The 15,915-nt window shown below is 50.8% G+C and overlaps 1 protein-coding gene and 1 long non-coding RNA gene across 3 annotated transcripts; one reads left to right on the plus strand and one right to left on the minus strand.

Moving 5' to 3' along the window:
- Positions 1 to 3,311: 3,311 nt before the first annotated feature.
- Positions 3,312 to 8,286, minus strand: LOC110308701 (uncharacterized). The gene is made up of 3 exons (XR_002379602.3): positions 8,011 to 8,286; positions 4,532 to 4,589; positions 3,312 to 3,546 (listed from the first exon to the last, which is right to left on the minus strand). It is a non-coding gene; the product is annotated as an uncharacterized LOC110308701 (long non-coding RNA).
- Positions 8,287 to 11,342: 3,056 nt separating this feature from the next.
- Tmem250 (transmembrane protein 250) lies at positions 11,343 to 15,152 on the plus strand. Of its 2 annotated transcripts, none has more exons than XM_021156693.3 (2): positions 11,343 to 11,812; positions 13,053 to 15,152. In XM_021156693.3, the coding sequence occupies exon 2, from the start codon at positions 13,164 to 13,166 to the stop codon at positions 13,581 to 13,583; it is 420 nt and encodes a 139-aa protein (XP_021012352.1). In that variant the 5' UTR covers positions 11,343 to 11,812; positions 13,053 to 13,163; the 3' UTR covers positions 13,584 to 15,152. The 2 variants fall into 2 exon arrangements, with proteins under 2 accessions (XP_021012352.1, XP_021012353.1); XM_021156694.3 differs by lacking the exon at positions 11,343 to 11,812 and adding an exon at positions 11,821 to 12,154.
- The last annotated feature ends 763 nt before the right edge of the window (positions 15,153 to 15,915 follow it).

Consider the following 15,915-nt stretch of genomic DNA (forward strand, 5'->3'; position numbering starts at 1 on the left):
CAGACTGTCGGGCTGGGAGGATGAGAGGAATCTGTGGGTGGTAGCTATCTGTTACAGCATTTCCTTCAAGCCGGACAGTCCTCATTTTCAACAGAGCAGCTATGTGACCACTTGCAAGTCATCCCTGGAGTCAGGCCTAGAGACTCCCTGGACTTGCACCTGATCCTTCAACTACTCCCTCCTGCACCTCCTATCTCTCAGCCCTAACTGCATGTGGCCTAGTGGTGGTGATTACGGTGGCGGCTAGGGAATGTAGATTGTGGCAGGTTAATCGAAGGGGGGATTGTCCTACCTATGCAGTTATGGGGACATTATATCCATGTTGGGATGAGAGTTTCCGGTGATGTGGCTACATAGGTGGCACCCGTGCCCCACTAAGCAGCTCATTGCCCAGGGCCCTAGTGGGATTTGACAGGTTGGACCCTGGTGGAATTGGTCTTGGTTTTGTCTTTGAATCCTTTTTTATTTTATTTGTTTGTTTGTTTGTTTGTTTATTGTCTCCTTGATGGCAGTGATACTCTGCTAGAGCAGGCTCACTGTGTGCTTACAAAAAGACAAGACAGCCGGGCGTGGTGGCGCACGCCTTTAATCCCAGCACTCGGGAGGCAGAGGCAGGCGGATTTCTGAGTTCGAGGCCAGCCTGGTCTACAAAATGAGTTCCAGGACAGCCAGGGCTACACAGAGAAACCCTGTCTCGAAAAGCCAAAAAAAAAAAAAAAAAAAAAAAAAGACAAGACAAGCTGGGTGTGGTGGTGCACACCTTTAATTCCAGTACTTGGGAGGCAGAGGCAGGTGGATTTCTGAGTTCGAGGCCAGCCTGGTCTACAGAGTGAGTTCCAGGACAGCCAGGGCTACACAGAGAAACTCTGTCTCGGGAAAAAAAAAAAAAAAAGACAAGACAACATGGCACTTTTTTTTTTTTTGCTTCCAGAATTTATTTATTTATTTATTTGATATTGTCTTCATTTACATTTCAAATGCTATCCCAAAAGTCCCCTATACCCTCCTCCGGCCCTGCTACCCTACCCACCCACTCTCACTTCTTGGCCCTGGTGTTCCCCTGTACTGAGGCATATAAAGTTTGCAAGACCAAGGGGCCTCTCTTTCCACTGATGGCCGACTAGGCCATCTTCTGCTACATATGCAGCTAGAGACACGAGCTCTGGGGGCACTGGTTAGTTCATATTGTTGTTCCACCTATAGGGTTGCAGACCCCTTCAGCTCCTTGGGGGCCCAAAATGGCATATTTTGTGCTGTGTATGTGACATACTAGAGAGACTGCAAGACAGAGGAAGGGGAGGAGAAGCAAGCATTCCTGACCACGGCCAGTCAGATCTTGCAGGTCTGCATCATTTGATCTTTCACTGTAGGCATGTCCTATTTACTAAAAGTCTTGATGATGGTGGTGATGATGATAATGTTATGCCGGGTTTAGTGGCTCATGCCTTTAATCCCAGCACAGCAGGAGGATTCAAGGCCAATGTGGTCTCCAGAGTGAGTTCCAATTTAGCCAGAGCTACATAGTGAAACCTTGTCTCTATAGTTAATTAAAATAATTAATTTAAATTTTTAAGTGAAACTGGGTGGTAGTGGTTCACGCCTTTAATCCCAGAACTCTGGAGGCAGAACCAGGTGGATCACTGTGAGTCCAGCACTCTGGAGGCAGAGACAGGTGGATCACTGTGAGTTTGAAGACAGCCTGCGCTATACAGAAAAACCCTGTCTCAAAAAGACAACAAGAGGGACTGGAGAGACAGCTCAGTGGTTAGAAGTGGTCTGCTCTTCCAGAGGTCCTGAGTTTAATCCCAGCAACCACATGGTGGCTCACAACCATCTATAGTGTGATCTGATGCCCTCTTCCAGCATGTAGGTTTACATGCAGATGGGGTACTCATATACATAAAAATAAACAAATAAATGTTTTTTAAAAGACAAAAAAAGCAACAACAAAAATATTTAAGTGGTAAAGATGTCTGGGCACGGTGGCACACCCCTTTGATCCCAGCATTTGAGAGGCAGAGAAAGGTGAATCTGTATCTATATCCTTCTTCCTTCCTTCCTTCCTCTCTTTCTTTCTTTCTTTTCCTCCCTCCCTTTCTTCCTTCCTTCCTTCCTTCCTTCCTTCCTTCCTTCCTCCTTCCCTTCCTTCCTTCCTCCCTTCCTCCCTCCCTCCCTTCCTTCCTTCCTTCCTTCCTCCCTCCCTTCCTTCCTCCCTTCCCCCTCCCTCCCTTCCTCCCTTCCTTCCTCCCTTCCTCCCTTCCTTCCTTCCTTCCTTCCTTCCTTCCTTCCTTCCTTCCTTCCTTCCTCCCTTCCTTCCTTCCTCCCTCCCTTCCTCCCTCCCTCCCTCCCTCCCTTCCTTCCTTTCTTCCTTCCTTCCTAGCTATCTAGCTAGTTAATGGAGCCAGAGAGATGATTCAGCAGTTAAGAGTACTTATTGCTTCTTAGGTAAATGGATGGGTCTAGAGGATATCATCCTTAGTGAGGTAGCCCAATCACAAAAGAAGTCACTTGATATGCACTCACTGATAAGTGGGTATTAGCCCAGAAACTTAGAACACCCAAGATACAATTTGCAAAACACAAGAAAATCAAGAAGAAGGAAGACCAACGCATGGCTACTTCATTCCTCCTTAGAATAGGAAACAAAATGCCCATGGAAGGAGTTACAGAGACAAAGTTTGGAGCTAAGACGAAAGGATGGACCATCCAGAGACTGCCCTACCCGGGAATCCATCCCATAATCAGCCACCAAACGCAGACACTATTGCACACGCCAGCAAGATTTTGCTGACAGGACCCTGATATAGCTGTCTCGTGTGAGGCTATGCCAGTGCCTGGAAAATACAGAAGTGGATGCTCACAGTCATCTATAGGATGGAACACAGGGACCTCAATATAGGAGCTAGAGAAAGTACCCAAGGAGCTGAAAGGATCTGCAACCCTATAGGTGGAACAACAATATGAACTAACCATTACCCCAAGAGCTCGTGTCTCTAGCTGCATATGTAGCAGAAGATGGCCTAGTCGGCCATCATTGCGAAGAGAGGCCCTTAGGTCTTGCAAACTTTATATGCCTCAGTACAGGGGAACGCCAGGGCTAAGAAGTGGAAGTGGGTAGGTAGGGGAGCAGGGTTGAGGGAGGGTATAGGAGACCTTCGGGATAGCATTTGAAATGTAAATGAAGAAAATATCTAATAAAAAAATGAAAAAAAAAAGAGTACTTATTGCTCTTCCAGAGGACCAGAGTTAGTTCTCAGCACCTACATCAGATGGCTCAGAACTTCCTGCAACTCCAGCTTTAGGGTCTGACATCCTTTTCTGGCCCTGGAGGACACCTTCATTCTCATACTATCACAGTGATTCATAGACAGACACATGAATAATTATCTAAAAAGATAAGGAAACAAGATTGTCTGAATGGGGTGATTATAAGGAGCTGGAGTCCTCAGCTCTGACCTTGGTGTGAGTAGGCAGACAAGAACCTTCTGGAGGGAGAACAGACAGATGCTAGGGCACTGGGCGCTGGGGACAGCCATCCGCTGACCTCTGAAAGAGAAAGAGCATCCGTGTTGGAAATGCTGAGACCAGCCTGGGTTCTGCCTGACAGCTCCACCTGATGCCTGTGCCAAATCTGCTCTGAGTCCAGCCAAGGACCCCAAGAGCAGGACACCAGGGTAGTCTCCAGAATTCACCTCCCCGGGGTCTCCACTTGTCCCAGGGTTTGAGAATGTCACCTGAAACCTGGTTCTCCAGTCAAGTTCTCATTCCAGTTTGTTTCCAACAAATTTGTCCAGAGATTCTGAGAGTCAGGAATGCCTGGTACTAACAGGACTGGCTGGGATGCCCCATTCCTGCACGCCCCTGCACCAGCCTGCATGCCCCTGCACCAGCCTACTGCAATTGCAGTATGTTGCAGTCTCCACTACCAGCAGCCACAGAGCTCAGCTCCTTAGTGCACTGACTCCGTAGCCTACTCCACCCCAACCCATTCCTGTTTAGCAGCTGCCAGGAAGCCTCAGGCTCCGCCCCAGAGACTCTCGAGCCCTAGGGTGACCAGCACTTCAGGCCTCACTGGATGCTCCTCAAATAGCACTGCTTGCTATGAAGATGGCTGCTTGAGGCCAATTCCCTTAAGCAGCCAGTGGCTGGTTAGTTTGCCAGAGAGGAAGTCTTTCCCAGGGAAAGCACGGGTATTACAGAGGACCCCACCCTTGCCGTCCCGTGCTGAAAGTGGGCAGGGATCTTTCCGTGCAGCCAATGAAGCAGAATGCCTGTCTGGTGTCTGGTGTCCAGATGCTTGAAAAGTTAGTCACAGAGGTCAACACATCCCAAGGGACTTGTTGGAAGCGTGAATGCCCACAGATTGATTATGAGGATGTTCACTGTGGCATTATTTATAATTACAAAAACCTGGCACCGGCTCGCTTGTTTCACTACCAAAGAAGGATGGGAGTGAGAGGGTGGGGCGTGCTGAATATGATAGCTGTTGATTTGTAAAGGGGTTCACAGACACGAGAAATGTTCATTCTACCTGGCCAGGTGGGAAACACAGCAGAATGCAGACTCAGGTCCTCGCCATCTTCCCTATTCTGCGAAATAAAAAGAATAAAGTGTTCACACCCAGGCCTGGGCTGAGGCTTCATTCGCTCCAGGGCCCCAGGGTGACTGGAGGAACAAGAGCAATGGGTCCCTTCTGAGGGATCCAAATACCTCACACTAAAATGTAGGGGAGGGGACAAGGTGGAACCGTCCCCTCCCCTAGGCTCACTGGGGGTACCATCCCCAGTATGGCAAAGAAAGAAAAAGAAAAGAGAGAGAGAGAGAGAGAGAGAGAGAAAGAAAGAAAGAGAGAAAGAAAGAAAGCAATTAGATATATATATCATGCTGTTCTCCATGGTCCCAATGGCCACAGGGCTACTGCCTCAGTTTGGGGCCCTGCCTGGCCCCACTTAGGGTGCGTTCACAGGAATTCATCTTTGCCTAGCCTCCACATCACTCTGGGACTGATGAAAACAAACATTTCCCCCTCTCTCTTTCAGCGTCTCTACCTCTGCATCTTTCTGTATCTTCCTTTCTTTATCTCTGTGTGTCTCTCTCTCCTCCCTAACTCACACACTTGCTTCTGATTAATTCAGTTCATTATATTTTACAAAAAGCAACACGAGGCCTGTATGACATCGGCCATGTTTGTGGAATATACACACTGTACAGGTCTGGACTGCTCTTGCAGTCTGCTTGGATTCAGAGACCTCTTAGATGTGGTCATAGTCTGCAGCACCAGATGGTTAGAGTTCAGTATGGACACGGTATGCCTCTGTGTTGGCTCTGTTCCCACAGTGTACATGCCAAATCCTCTCCTCAGGCCCGGTTGCAGGGCACAGCACAGTGTCCATCTCTGCCCAGCCCACAGAAGACACAAGCTGTACTTGGGAAATGAAACTTCTCCAAGTACACTTCAGTTCTCAAGTGAGGGATGAGTGATGGGGGTGGGGGTGGGGGGGCTTCCAGTGAGGCCCTACAGGAGAAGGTCAGGAGCTCAGAGTCAAGCGAGAGGACAGGGGTCAGAATGGAGGACACCCACTCTTCACTTCTCTGACTCCAGACAGAGGAGATGATCATTCCCCAGGCTAGGTCTGCCTTCTTCATAGGAGGTACAAGTAGGAGCAGCCTCCCAAGGAGGTCCTGGGTTCCACCCCCAGTATGACAAATAAATAAACAGAGCAATTAGATATATCATGCTGTTCTCCATGGTCCCCATGGCCGCAGGGCTACTGCCTCAGTTTGGGGCCCTGCCTGGCCCCTTAAGGTGTGTTCACAGGAATTCATCTTTGCCTAGCCTCCACATCACTCTGGGGCTGATTAAATTAGCGAATGCAATCACAATCTGAAGCAAGTTAATTGAGAGAATTTATTTGGGCCTGACAGTTTTATGCATGGTTGATTAAGTATTATAAGGTTTGTTTTTGATTTTGCATAATTTAACTTTAAATCCTGCACTGGGGGGCCTATCAACCATTAACGACCAAAATAAACCTCTTTTAAGATGCATCCATTTATGATTTATTTCTGAGTGCAGTATCTTCCAGATTTTTTTTTTTTTGGTGCTGTTGCCAAAGTGACAAATATGTTTAAAGTGACATTTTGAGCCATCCCCTTTGCCCTATAAATCTTCCGGACTGGATACAAGTCATTAAAAGTTTTGAAAAAAGTACAAGTTAGTATTTATATTGGAACACGTGACATATAACTGCCTGTGTTTGTCTTTTGCATACCATAAACTATATCTTAATGCGAGCCGAGCAGGTCACCCTCGCTCCAGAGCAAAGATAAGAATGGCCACAAATCCTTACTGCTGTTGACAGGAAACCAGTGGTCCAGGTAAGTTTCCAGTGAAATTAGCACAAGACTAGAACCCGAGGAAGACTAAGCTTGAACCCAGCTTCTCTGACCTTGTTGAGGTGGAGGGCTAGGTAGGGCATGCTGACTAAGGGCCTCTGGCCTTGAGGCAAACATGGTGCCTCTGTCTTCCTGTGCTGGGGTCTTCCTACCTGCACAGCCCAAGGAGCATCTCCCCCCTTGTCTTTTGGCAATGTTTACTGAGTATTTATTCTGCCTTAGGCCTTGACTACGGGTTTCTCTGCCATTAAATTATTAAGTTACTGCAAGGGCCGCCAACTCAGACTCAGGAAAGTGAAACACTGCACCTGTGAGAGGGCGGGGGACACTTCAGACCAGTGTGGCCCTGTAATCATGGTCCTAGTGGTTTCTTGTGCCTCTCACAAAGCCTCCAGAGGCATGGGACCTGGGTGGGTTAATGCATCTCAAGGCCCCTGGGCCTATCACCGTCCAGCCTCTGTTTTGAATGTCCCTTCACAAGGCATGCATGTAAAAGGGGGCGTGGTACAAAGCAAACACCCACAGGGGTGGGTCCTCCTGCATTTTGGAGTCAAGCCCCTCTCCTTGTCAGTAAAATGGAGGCTAAGCTGTTATCCTTGAAGTAGTTTATAAAGATTAATGTGGGGCTGGCGAGATGGCTCAGTGGTTAAGAGTGCTGACTGCTCTTCCGAAGGTCCTGAGTTCAAGTCCCAGCAACCACATGGTGGCTCACAACCATCCGTAACGAAATCCGATGCCCTCTTCTGGAGTATCTGAGGACAGCTACAGTGTACTTACATATAATAAATAAATAAATCAAAAAAAAAATTAAAAAAATATTAATGTGGCCTATTTCCTCACTCAAATCACAGAAGAGAGAAGCTCAAAGTGAGAAAGACACTTGTTTCAAAGGACGACTGCATCTGCTCTCAAATGGTGCGGACAGCAAGAGGGCCACTGGGTTCCTGACACAGGTCCCCAGCTCTGAATGCTGTTAGTGAATGCTGTTAGAATGGCACCAAACAGCCACAGACAGGAGCGAGTTCGTCCCGTGCATGTTTACACCAGAGCGGAGCAGGAAGCAGAGGCAGCCCAGAAGCCTCTCACTTAAGACTCTGGGTAGGCAGAAGCAATAAAACTCACAGGATGACTAAGGTACAGGGCAGTGGCTCAGGCAGTGTGGGAGGACTTTGAATGATGAGGGACAGAGGGTGTTGGGACCACATGCCCTCCCTTAACCCGGGGAAACAAGGGTGGCCCAGTGTGTCTTGTGGACTGTATTGGCCTGTGTGGCCTATAAGCTCAGGATGATCCTTGCCTGAGGTCAGTGACATCACACAGAAAGTGGTGGACGTCACTGAAATACAAATAGCCTAGTATGCTTAATCCTGGCTGAACCCTTAGCACCACCAAAATAAAAAATAAATTAAAAAAAAAAAAGAGGAGGAGGGGTGGGGAACGGACTAATTTCACCTAGAGAGAGCCAGTTTACCCAACAGGTATCCATTGCCTCCCATCCCAGCCTTCACGGCATCCCTCCTGTGTGTGCACACATGCATGTTTGTCTGTATCATGATCTCCAGTCATCCTGGATTAGGACCTATCACCATAGAGACTCCACTTTACAGTACTGACCTCTTTCAAGGCCTCCGTCTCCGAATAGTTACATGCTGACACCCTTAGGGTTAGGATGTCAACATACAGATGTGCAGAACATAATTCAACTCAAGGGTATTCTCTCCCTCTCGGTTCTACAAGCCAGGAACTTCTGCAGGTTGCAGAAAGGATGCCTTGAGCTGTCTGCTGGTGAAGGGACTTGCAGTGCTTCTAGGTTGGCAGTGTTTCTGGGTCATCATCTCACTACAGACAGCAAGCTGGCATTGGCTGCTGGCCAGAGGCCTTCAGTTTCTCCCTACAGGGCTCAAGGTGGCAACTGTCAGCTGTTATGCCATCCCTCCAGTTCCTGGGAGAAATCCGTGAGGGCAGGGAGGGTACCACAATGAGCTCTGTGACCTGGCCTCCTAAGTCACTCAGTGAGCTCTGGGCAATATGAAGTGTTGTCCTCACGGAAGGGACCATACAGGGCTACCTGAATGCTGCCTCTGGAGCAGCAGGAAGAGCTGTGCCTTGCTGTGGGCCAGGCCATCTTCTGCCAGCTTAGCTGGACCAGCAAAGCTAGGTCCACAACTTTCTGAGGGCCTACGTACTGCTTCCTCACTTTACAGACAAGGGGATTGAGACCCGGGGAGGCTGGGCCTTTACTCCTAGCTGGAACTGGTGGCTGGGACACAGAGCAGGCACCCTACCCAGCGCCATTTCTTTTTTGGTTTTTTTTTTGGTTTTTTTTTTTTTTTTTTTTTTTTTTTTTTTGGCTTTTCGAGACAGGGTTTCTCTGTATAGCTCTGGCTGTCCTGGAACTCACTTTTGTAGACCAGGCTGGCCTCGAACTCAGAAATCCGCCTGCCTCTGCTGGGATTAAAGGCGTGTGCCACCACGCCCGGCTTTCTTTTTTTGTTTTTGTTTTTTCAAGACAGTGTTTATGTAGCTCTGGCTATCCTAGAACTCACCCTGTAGACCAGGCTGGCCTTGAACTCAGAGATCCACTTGCCCCTGCCTCCAGAGTGCTGAGATTAAAGGAGTGCACCACCACCGCCTGGCAAACATCTGTCATTTCTACCATGACGACAGCCTGAGAAGGGCACCCGTCTTGGAATCCTGGGGTAAAGAAGTAATTGTGTCAGGGATACAAGAGACCAGGGGATTTTATCAAGAACTATCGCTGTCTCAGGTTGAAATTCTGTCACCAAGGACCAGGAAGGACTAAGCCACCAGTAAACAGTGGCTAGTGTGTGCAGAGTTAACAAGTGACACCTGCAACAGCTGGCATCTGAGGTGAAGATGATGTGGAAGGACCACATGCCACATAGCAAGTAAACTTAAGAAAAATCTCTCACCTTGTCAGTGAAAGGGAGGCTGAGCTGGTGTCCTTGAAGTGCTTTATATGGATTCAAATGGCCTGTTTCCTCACTCAGCACAGAGGAGAGAAGCTCAAAGTGAGGAAAACAGCCTTTCTTTCTTTCTTTGTGTGTGTGTGTAGCCCAGGCTGGCCTCGAACTCAGAAATCTGCCTGCCTCTGCCTCCCAAGTGCTGGGATTAAAGGCGTGCGCCACCACTGCCTGACAGGAAAACATTATTTCAAGTGAGGGTTGCATCCACTCTCAGGCAGTGCAGACAGCAAGAAGACCACTGGGTCCTGATACTACCCAGCTCTGACTGTTCTGTAAAGATGGCACCAAAGCAGCCACAGACACAAATGAGATGGCCTCAGTCCCATGGGCCCCATGCCTGGGTTTGGACTATAACTTCCTCTAATTTCTGTAGGTCTTTAAGAGTCTGGGACATGCCGTGCACAGTCCCAGCAGGTGGCGCCAGGCCACTGTCCAGCGCTTGCCCACAGAGAAGCCCAGAGCAGATAGCAGGGTGGAAGCTGACAGACAGACTTCAGGTAGACTTTCTATGGCAGGACTGGCCTATAGCAAACAGAACAACTGAGATTGGATCCTATCCTTGGGGACGACCCTGCTGTGGTCTGGGTCATTCTGGAATCAGTTTGTGGGTGGTAGTACCCAACACTTCCAAGAACTAACAGAAAGCAAGAGAGTAGAGATCACAGGAAGCCTCCTTTAGTGAGACGTTCAGAGTGCTTTCAGTCCCTGTTCAGTGGTCCGCCATTAGAGGCCAAGAGCAGTCAGCAGCAGCAGCTACCTGCCCAACCTCAGAGCGAGAGAGCCTCAAAGTCAGAGGTGTAGAGGACTCGGAGGGCTCTTACAGGAGCAACAGGGCTGAACAAGTGGAAAGGGACAGAGGGACAGAAAAAGTAGAGAAACTGGATGTCTCTAGTAGGGACGGAACCAAGGGGGGGACCTAAAGGAGGGGATGATCAAGAAAACAGAAGATCATCACTCCAGGGTGACAGAAACTCAGGCCAGGGGAGGGAATGCTTCTTATTGTTTTGAGACAGGGTCACATAGTCCAGGGGATCCAGTTGACTTAGACTTATTGTAAGCATTACTTGTGTGTGCATGGTGTGTGTGTGTGTGTGTGTGTATGAAAGTCAGAGGGCAACAGGAGGGCATCAATTTTCACCTTTTTTATGTGGTTACCAAGGATTGTCAATTTGGTGGCAAGTGCCTTTACCCACAAGCCATCTCACTGACCCAAGATGTGTTTGACATACTCTCACCAAGAAGACCTGGCTAGCATAGAACTTACAGAGATCTGCCTGCCTCTGCCTCTTGAGTGCTGTGATTAAAAGTATAATGACATGTGGCACATTCACTTATTTTTACATCTATTCATTCATTAGTGGGCTGTACTGGCAGGATGTGCACATGCCACTGCCTGTAGCTGCTCTTGGCCTTGCGTGGGCTGGGGCTTCCAAGTGTTCCCTGTGTAGTACAAAGGTGCCTTGCAGCCAGCCCTAGGTTCCCCTTTCCTGCAAAGGGTCTGCTTCTCTTCCCTGGGGAGCCTGCATTTGACGCCTGGGTAAGCAGGAGGGTCAATGTAAGGCTGTAAGGCTACTTTCCGGTCCATCATGGGATGATGGCCTGACCCAACCTTCTCTCCACATCCTAGCAACAAACGCACACATCAACTTTTAACTGAAACCTACGACACCTGCTTGCAGGAACCTGGCAAGGTCATTTAGGCCGGTGACACACCAGCTTAACTCTTTCTTTTGGCGCTTCCAGGATCCTTGTGCTCTACAGCGAGTACCCCTAAAGCACGAGATCGCTTCATCTGCAACCGTCACTGCTCTCTGGGTGCCAGCGGCGCGCGTTGGCACACAGGAAAAGCTCCACCGCACCACCAGAAAGGAGACAAGGAGCTCACACCACAGCCAGAAAGCCCCTCCCACACTCGCGCACGCGCACTAACACGGAGAGGACCAGCCTCCGCACCCTTAGCTCTCCCATCTGCGCCTGCGCGGGAGAGCAAGGCTCACGCTCCGGCTGAGGCCGCGGGCCAATGACGTCACGGTCGGCTCACGGCGCGCGCGCACGCTAGCGCGCGTCCTCGGATAATGAGGAATTCCTGGATGCTCCGCGCGGGCCCGCGGTGGGCGCTGCGAGGCTTCACCGTGTCGTCGTGGGCAGAGGGGGCGTGAAGACCGCGCTACGGTGGCCGCCGAGGGACAACACTACGGCTCCCACGCTGGGACAAACGCCTCGGGCCCGGCCCGGGCGCGCCCTCCCCTCCGGGCCAGAGCCAGCCGGGGGCAACTGAAGGGCCGCGCGAAGCGACCCCGTCCTCGGCGGCATGTGCCCGCCCTGGCGTCGCACCCCCGGGGCACAAGCTCAACTGCAGGCCCGGTCCCCAGCACCGTCGGCCCGCCGCATGGTTCCGGACACCGGCACCGCCACGGAGAGGGCACGGGGTGAGCCGCCGAGGACGGGCGGGGACCGGCCACCGACCTAAGGGCCGTCTCCACGGCAACGGCGCCCCGACACCGGAAGTGGCGCCCGCAGAGAACCCGGGCTGAGGGCCGGGGTCGCGCGTAGCCTACGGCTAGTGAGGGTCGTGTCACCACGCGCCGAGTTAGCGGGCCTTGGAGAGCTGGATGTCCTGCTCTGGGGTCCCGTGCTCAGAGACGCGTGCCCGGTGCCGGGCCGCCCCATGGCGTGCACCTCCACCCGAGTACACCTGCTGCAGAACGCATCCCCCTCCTGTGCGGTGTCCAGTGACACGCCTGAATGAGGCCATTGCCCTGTCTAGCTGGGTAAAACATAGCTAAGCCTCCCCGGCTCGGGACAGGTTCCCTCGCACTGCGCCTCGGCCGCAGCTGCGCTGGCGGCCATTTGCTCAGGACCTGCGGCGGTGACGGAAGCCGATGGAGTGGAAGTCGCAAAAGCCTGTTGGCGATGTTGCCCTGTCCTGTTACCAACTTTTGGTCTCTAGTGTCCCATAGTTTGAAATTTAGTGGGTTTTTTTTTCCCATATGCAAATTAACATAGGCTGCTGCGAATGACATTTGCTTGCTGAAACAAGGAAACCACACGTCATTTCTCCTCTCTGTGTCCCAGTTTGGAGAACTCTGACACTATGTCCAGCCTAGACAAGCCAGTAATGCTTTTGTTGTGTACAGGCAGCCCCAGGGAAGAGGTCTTGGTGCCTCAATTTACGGAGCAAGAGCAGTGGGAGGTGAGGTGGTAACCTGCCAAAATAATGCCAAAGTTCAAGCCCAGCAAGTAAACTTAGGGGCTTGCTATGTGGACACTGTACCTTCATCCCAGTCCTCTTGTGATTCTGCATGGAGTGTCCTTGAAGGGGACTGTTATAAGTCACTATGGAAGTAATGGGGAGTACTGGGCAACCAGTAGCGGAATGAGTGGGTCTTCAAGAAACGAAGGAGTGAGCTTAGCTAGAGCACTACTAAGCACTACCCCGTTTTATCCCTAGCAGTCCTAGAGGGGACCCTCTCCTAGCCGGCAGCTGCTGAGGGGCATAGTTACTGTTGCTTTCCTCTCCCAGCACTGGGAGATAGAATGTTAACCATTGGCCTGCACAGGCTGAGGACTCATGAAAAGAGTCATAAGTGCATCCTTGGGATGCAACTGATTTACTAACAGGGACACCCTTGAGCTCTCACCTGGCACTCTCTGTATTTCTCTCTGCAGGCCAGCACCTCCCCCAAGGCTCAGCTGAGGGCTCCTAGACGCTGATGACACCTATGCTGGCCATCCGGACACTGCACCGCCACTGCAAAACAGCACTGCCGCCCAGGCCCAATGCCGGTCATGCCCATCCCGCGGCGGGTGCGCTCCTTCCACGGCCCGCACACCACCTGCTTGCACGCAGCCTGCGGACCGCTGAGAACCTCTCACCTGGCTCGCACCAAGTACAACAACTTCGATGTGTATGTCAAGACCCGCTGGCTCTACGGCTTTATACGCTTCCTGCTCTACTTCAGCTGCAGCCTCTTCACAGCGGCCCTTTGGGGCGCGCTGGCCGCGCTCTTCTGCCTGCAGTACCTGGGTGTCCGCGTGCTGCTGCGCTTCCAGCTCAAGCTGTCAGTGCTGCTGCTGCTGCTGGGACGCAGGCGCGTGGACTTCCGCCTCATGAACGAGCTGCTTATCTACGGCATCCATGTGACCATGCTGCTGGTTGGGGGGCTGGGCTGGTGCTTCATGGTCTTTGTGGACATGTGAGGGCCCACCTTCCATGGGGCTCCTGATTGTGCCATACCTAGCTTCTCTCTTGGAGGGTGGGACTGATAGGGGCTTTTTTTTTTTTTTTTTTTTTTTTTGCCCCATCCTGGAGGTAAGGCCTGAAGCACACACTCCCATTGAGGGGAGAAAAGGGCTGAGACTACTCTGTAATGGGAACAGCACACAGTCTTGCTGTTGGCTTCTGCGCTGTCCTTGCTGTGCACGTTCCCAGATGTGCTGTCCCCCTTAGCCTCTTGCCTTGAGTTGCCTGTGTGTTTTCAGGTTGTCCAGTGGGTAGCCTGTCTGTCTTTTCTCCACCTTGAGACCTTCTGTGTGACATTCTCACCAACATCAGGCCCACCCAGTGGGACACAAAGGGGTGCCTTTGGGCTGCACAGCCCCTTTATGTGCCCTACTCCTGGCTGTCCTCAGGGACCCACCTGGCTATACAAGCAGACACACTACTGCCACTAACTGCGCCCTCTTTGAGCCCATGGACCACTCTCTGCTGTCACAAGTGGCCATGTCAGTCTTGAACCCCAAGTCAGGCCTCAGAGTCACCTTGGTTTGCATAGGTGCAGTTTAGCAGAACAGCATAAGCATATATGGCATTGGCTAGACCCTGGTACAAGGGAGCACAGGCCCCAAGGCTTGAACTCCAGAGCAGGGGCTGGTCCACCCCTGGGCAGGTCTGTGTGTCAAGCCATGCTGGAACTCTGCAAACTAAAAGGGCCTAGAAAAACACTTGCGCTTAACCTCGGGAGTTTTTACAGTCTCTGAGGGTTTTTACAGTCTCCAGCAGCCTCCCAGAGTCTTGGCCAGATCTGTAGAAAACGGAAATAAACCGACTGTCCCCCCTCAGTGGTTTTTACCAGTCATGTGGGCAGCCTGGATGTGCTAGCTACACCTTCCCCACATGCTGTTAGGCCTGGTTTGTGAGATAGAGATGGAGTACCTGACCACCTTTGGCCTCTATCAGGGGTGGGAATATGGCTGTCACTGGTGACAAGGGCCTAGGTGGCAAATGAAGTGGTTTGAGCAGTAACTCTGGGTGCAGGTTATTGAGCATATCCTGCTACTACATGCTTCACCCCCAATTGTCACCCCACACCCTGGGCATGGGAGTGGCCCCTTTAACCCTACCCTGCCAAGAAAACCAAACAGGGAAAGCAAAGATGTAGGACTATTGACCTAGCTCTTTAACTTGTAGCCAGCTGTCGTCATTGATCTAGCAAGAGGGCTCATGGAGGAAGTCTGTCTGCCTCCCAGGATAGCAGATGAGGTGCCTTCCCAGTGGACCCTGCTGCTGCTCGCTTGCTGCAGAGAATTGTTTGCACTAAACCCCACTCTTCCCCCCAAAGCAACATTGTTCTTTGTTAATTAGCTCATGTATCTCAGAGTGGCCTGAAGCCCCATTTTGCTGGGTGATGGTGGGTGTGTCAGGGCTGGTGGTGGAGGGAATGATGGGACCTTGTCACTCAGTGCACACCCAGCTGCCTAGTGTCCTGAGTGCCTGTTAAATTCTTTATGAGATGAATCACCTGCATTAAACCTATTTTTTTAATGTGCTGATGGAGTGATTGCTTACGTTTTCCTGTGCTGGGGCCTCACACATGTTGGGCAAGTGTGACAAGGGGACAGTGCTGGCATCTCTGCAAAGTCAGAAATCTTGTCCTTTCCAAAGGACGTCATCTATAGTGTCATAGTTCTGAAAACAGTCAATTTTAATGCTGAGTGTTGAAGTCTTAAAACCAGTGGTTCCATAGTCAGGTGGTCTGCCAAGGGCCTAGAATCGAGTTGGTCAATAAAGGTGAGGGCTTGGTTTCTGGTGCTCTCCAGGAAGGACAGGAACAGCTTGAAAGTGCCATGCACACTTGAATACACAATGTCCAATGCTGGGCGGGACAGGAAGCCGGGTTTCCTTTCTAGGTGTGTTTGTAGATTGTGTTACTGGGGGGTTTCTTTTCTAATTCTATTTCACATGTATGGGTGTTTGGCCTGCATGTATGTCTGTGCACCTTTTGCGTGCCAGACACCCATGGAGGCCAGAAGAAAGTATTAAGAGACTGTGGGACTAGGATAGACAGTTGTGAGCCACCATGTGAAGTGGAGATCCTCTGTAAAAGCAGCCAGTGTTCTTAATTGTTGCACCATCTCTCCTGCTCTGTTACAGGGATTTTTGAGGTAGGAGGTAAGGTCTCACTAACTTGTTCAGGCTGGCTTCAAACTCTCAAATGCTGTGATTACCAGCATGAGTCGCCATATTCAGCTTGAGGTGTGTTGAGTCTCTCTGTGTGTGTGTATTTAAAAAGATTGCTTATTTTTGTTTTGA

The sequence above is a fragment of the Mus caroli genome, unplaced genomic scaffold, assembly GCF_978045245.1.
Source record: "Mus caroli unplaced genomic scaffold, Mus_caroli_1 scaffold_2, whole genome shotgun sequence".
Lineage (NCBI taxonomy): Eukaryota > Metazoa > Chordata > Mammalia > Rodentia > Muridae > Mus > Mus caroli.

Bases quoted from the DNA above. Each gene is read 5' to 3' on its own strand.
- Tmem250 (XM_021156693.3), top strand. From the start codon at position 13,164: ATGCCGGTCATGCCCATCCCGCGGCGGGTGCGCTCCTTCCACGGCCCG.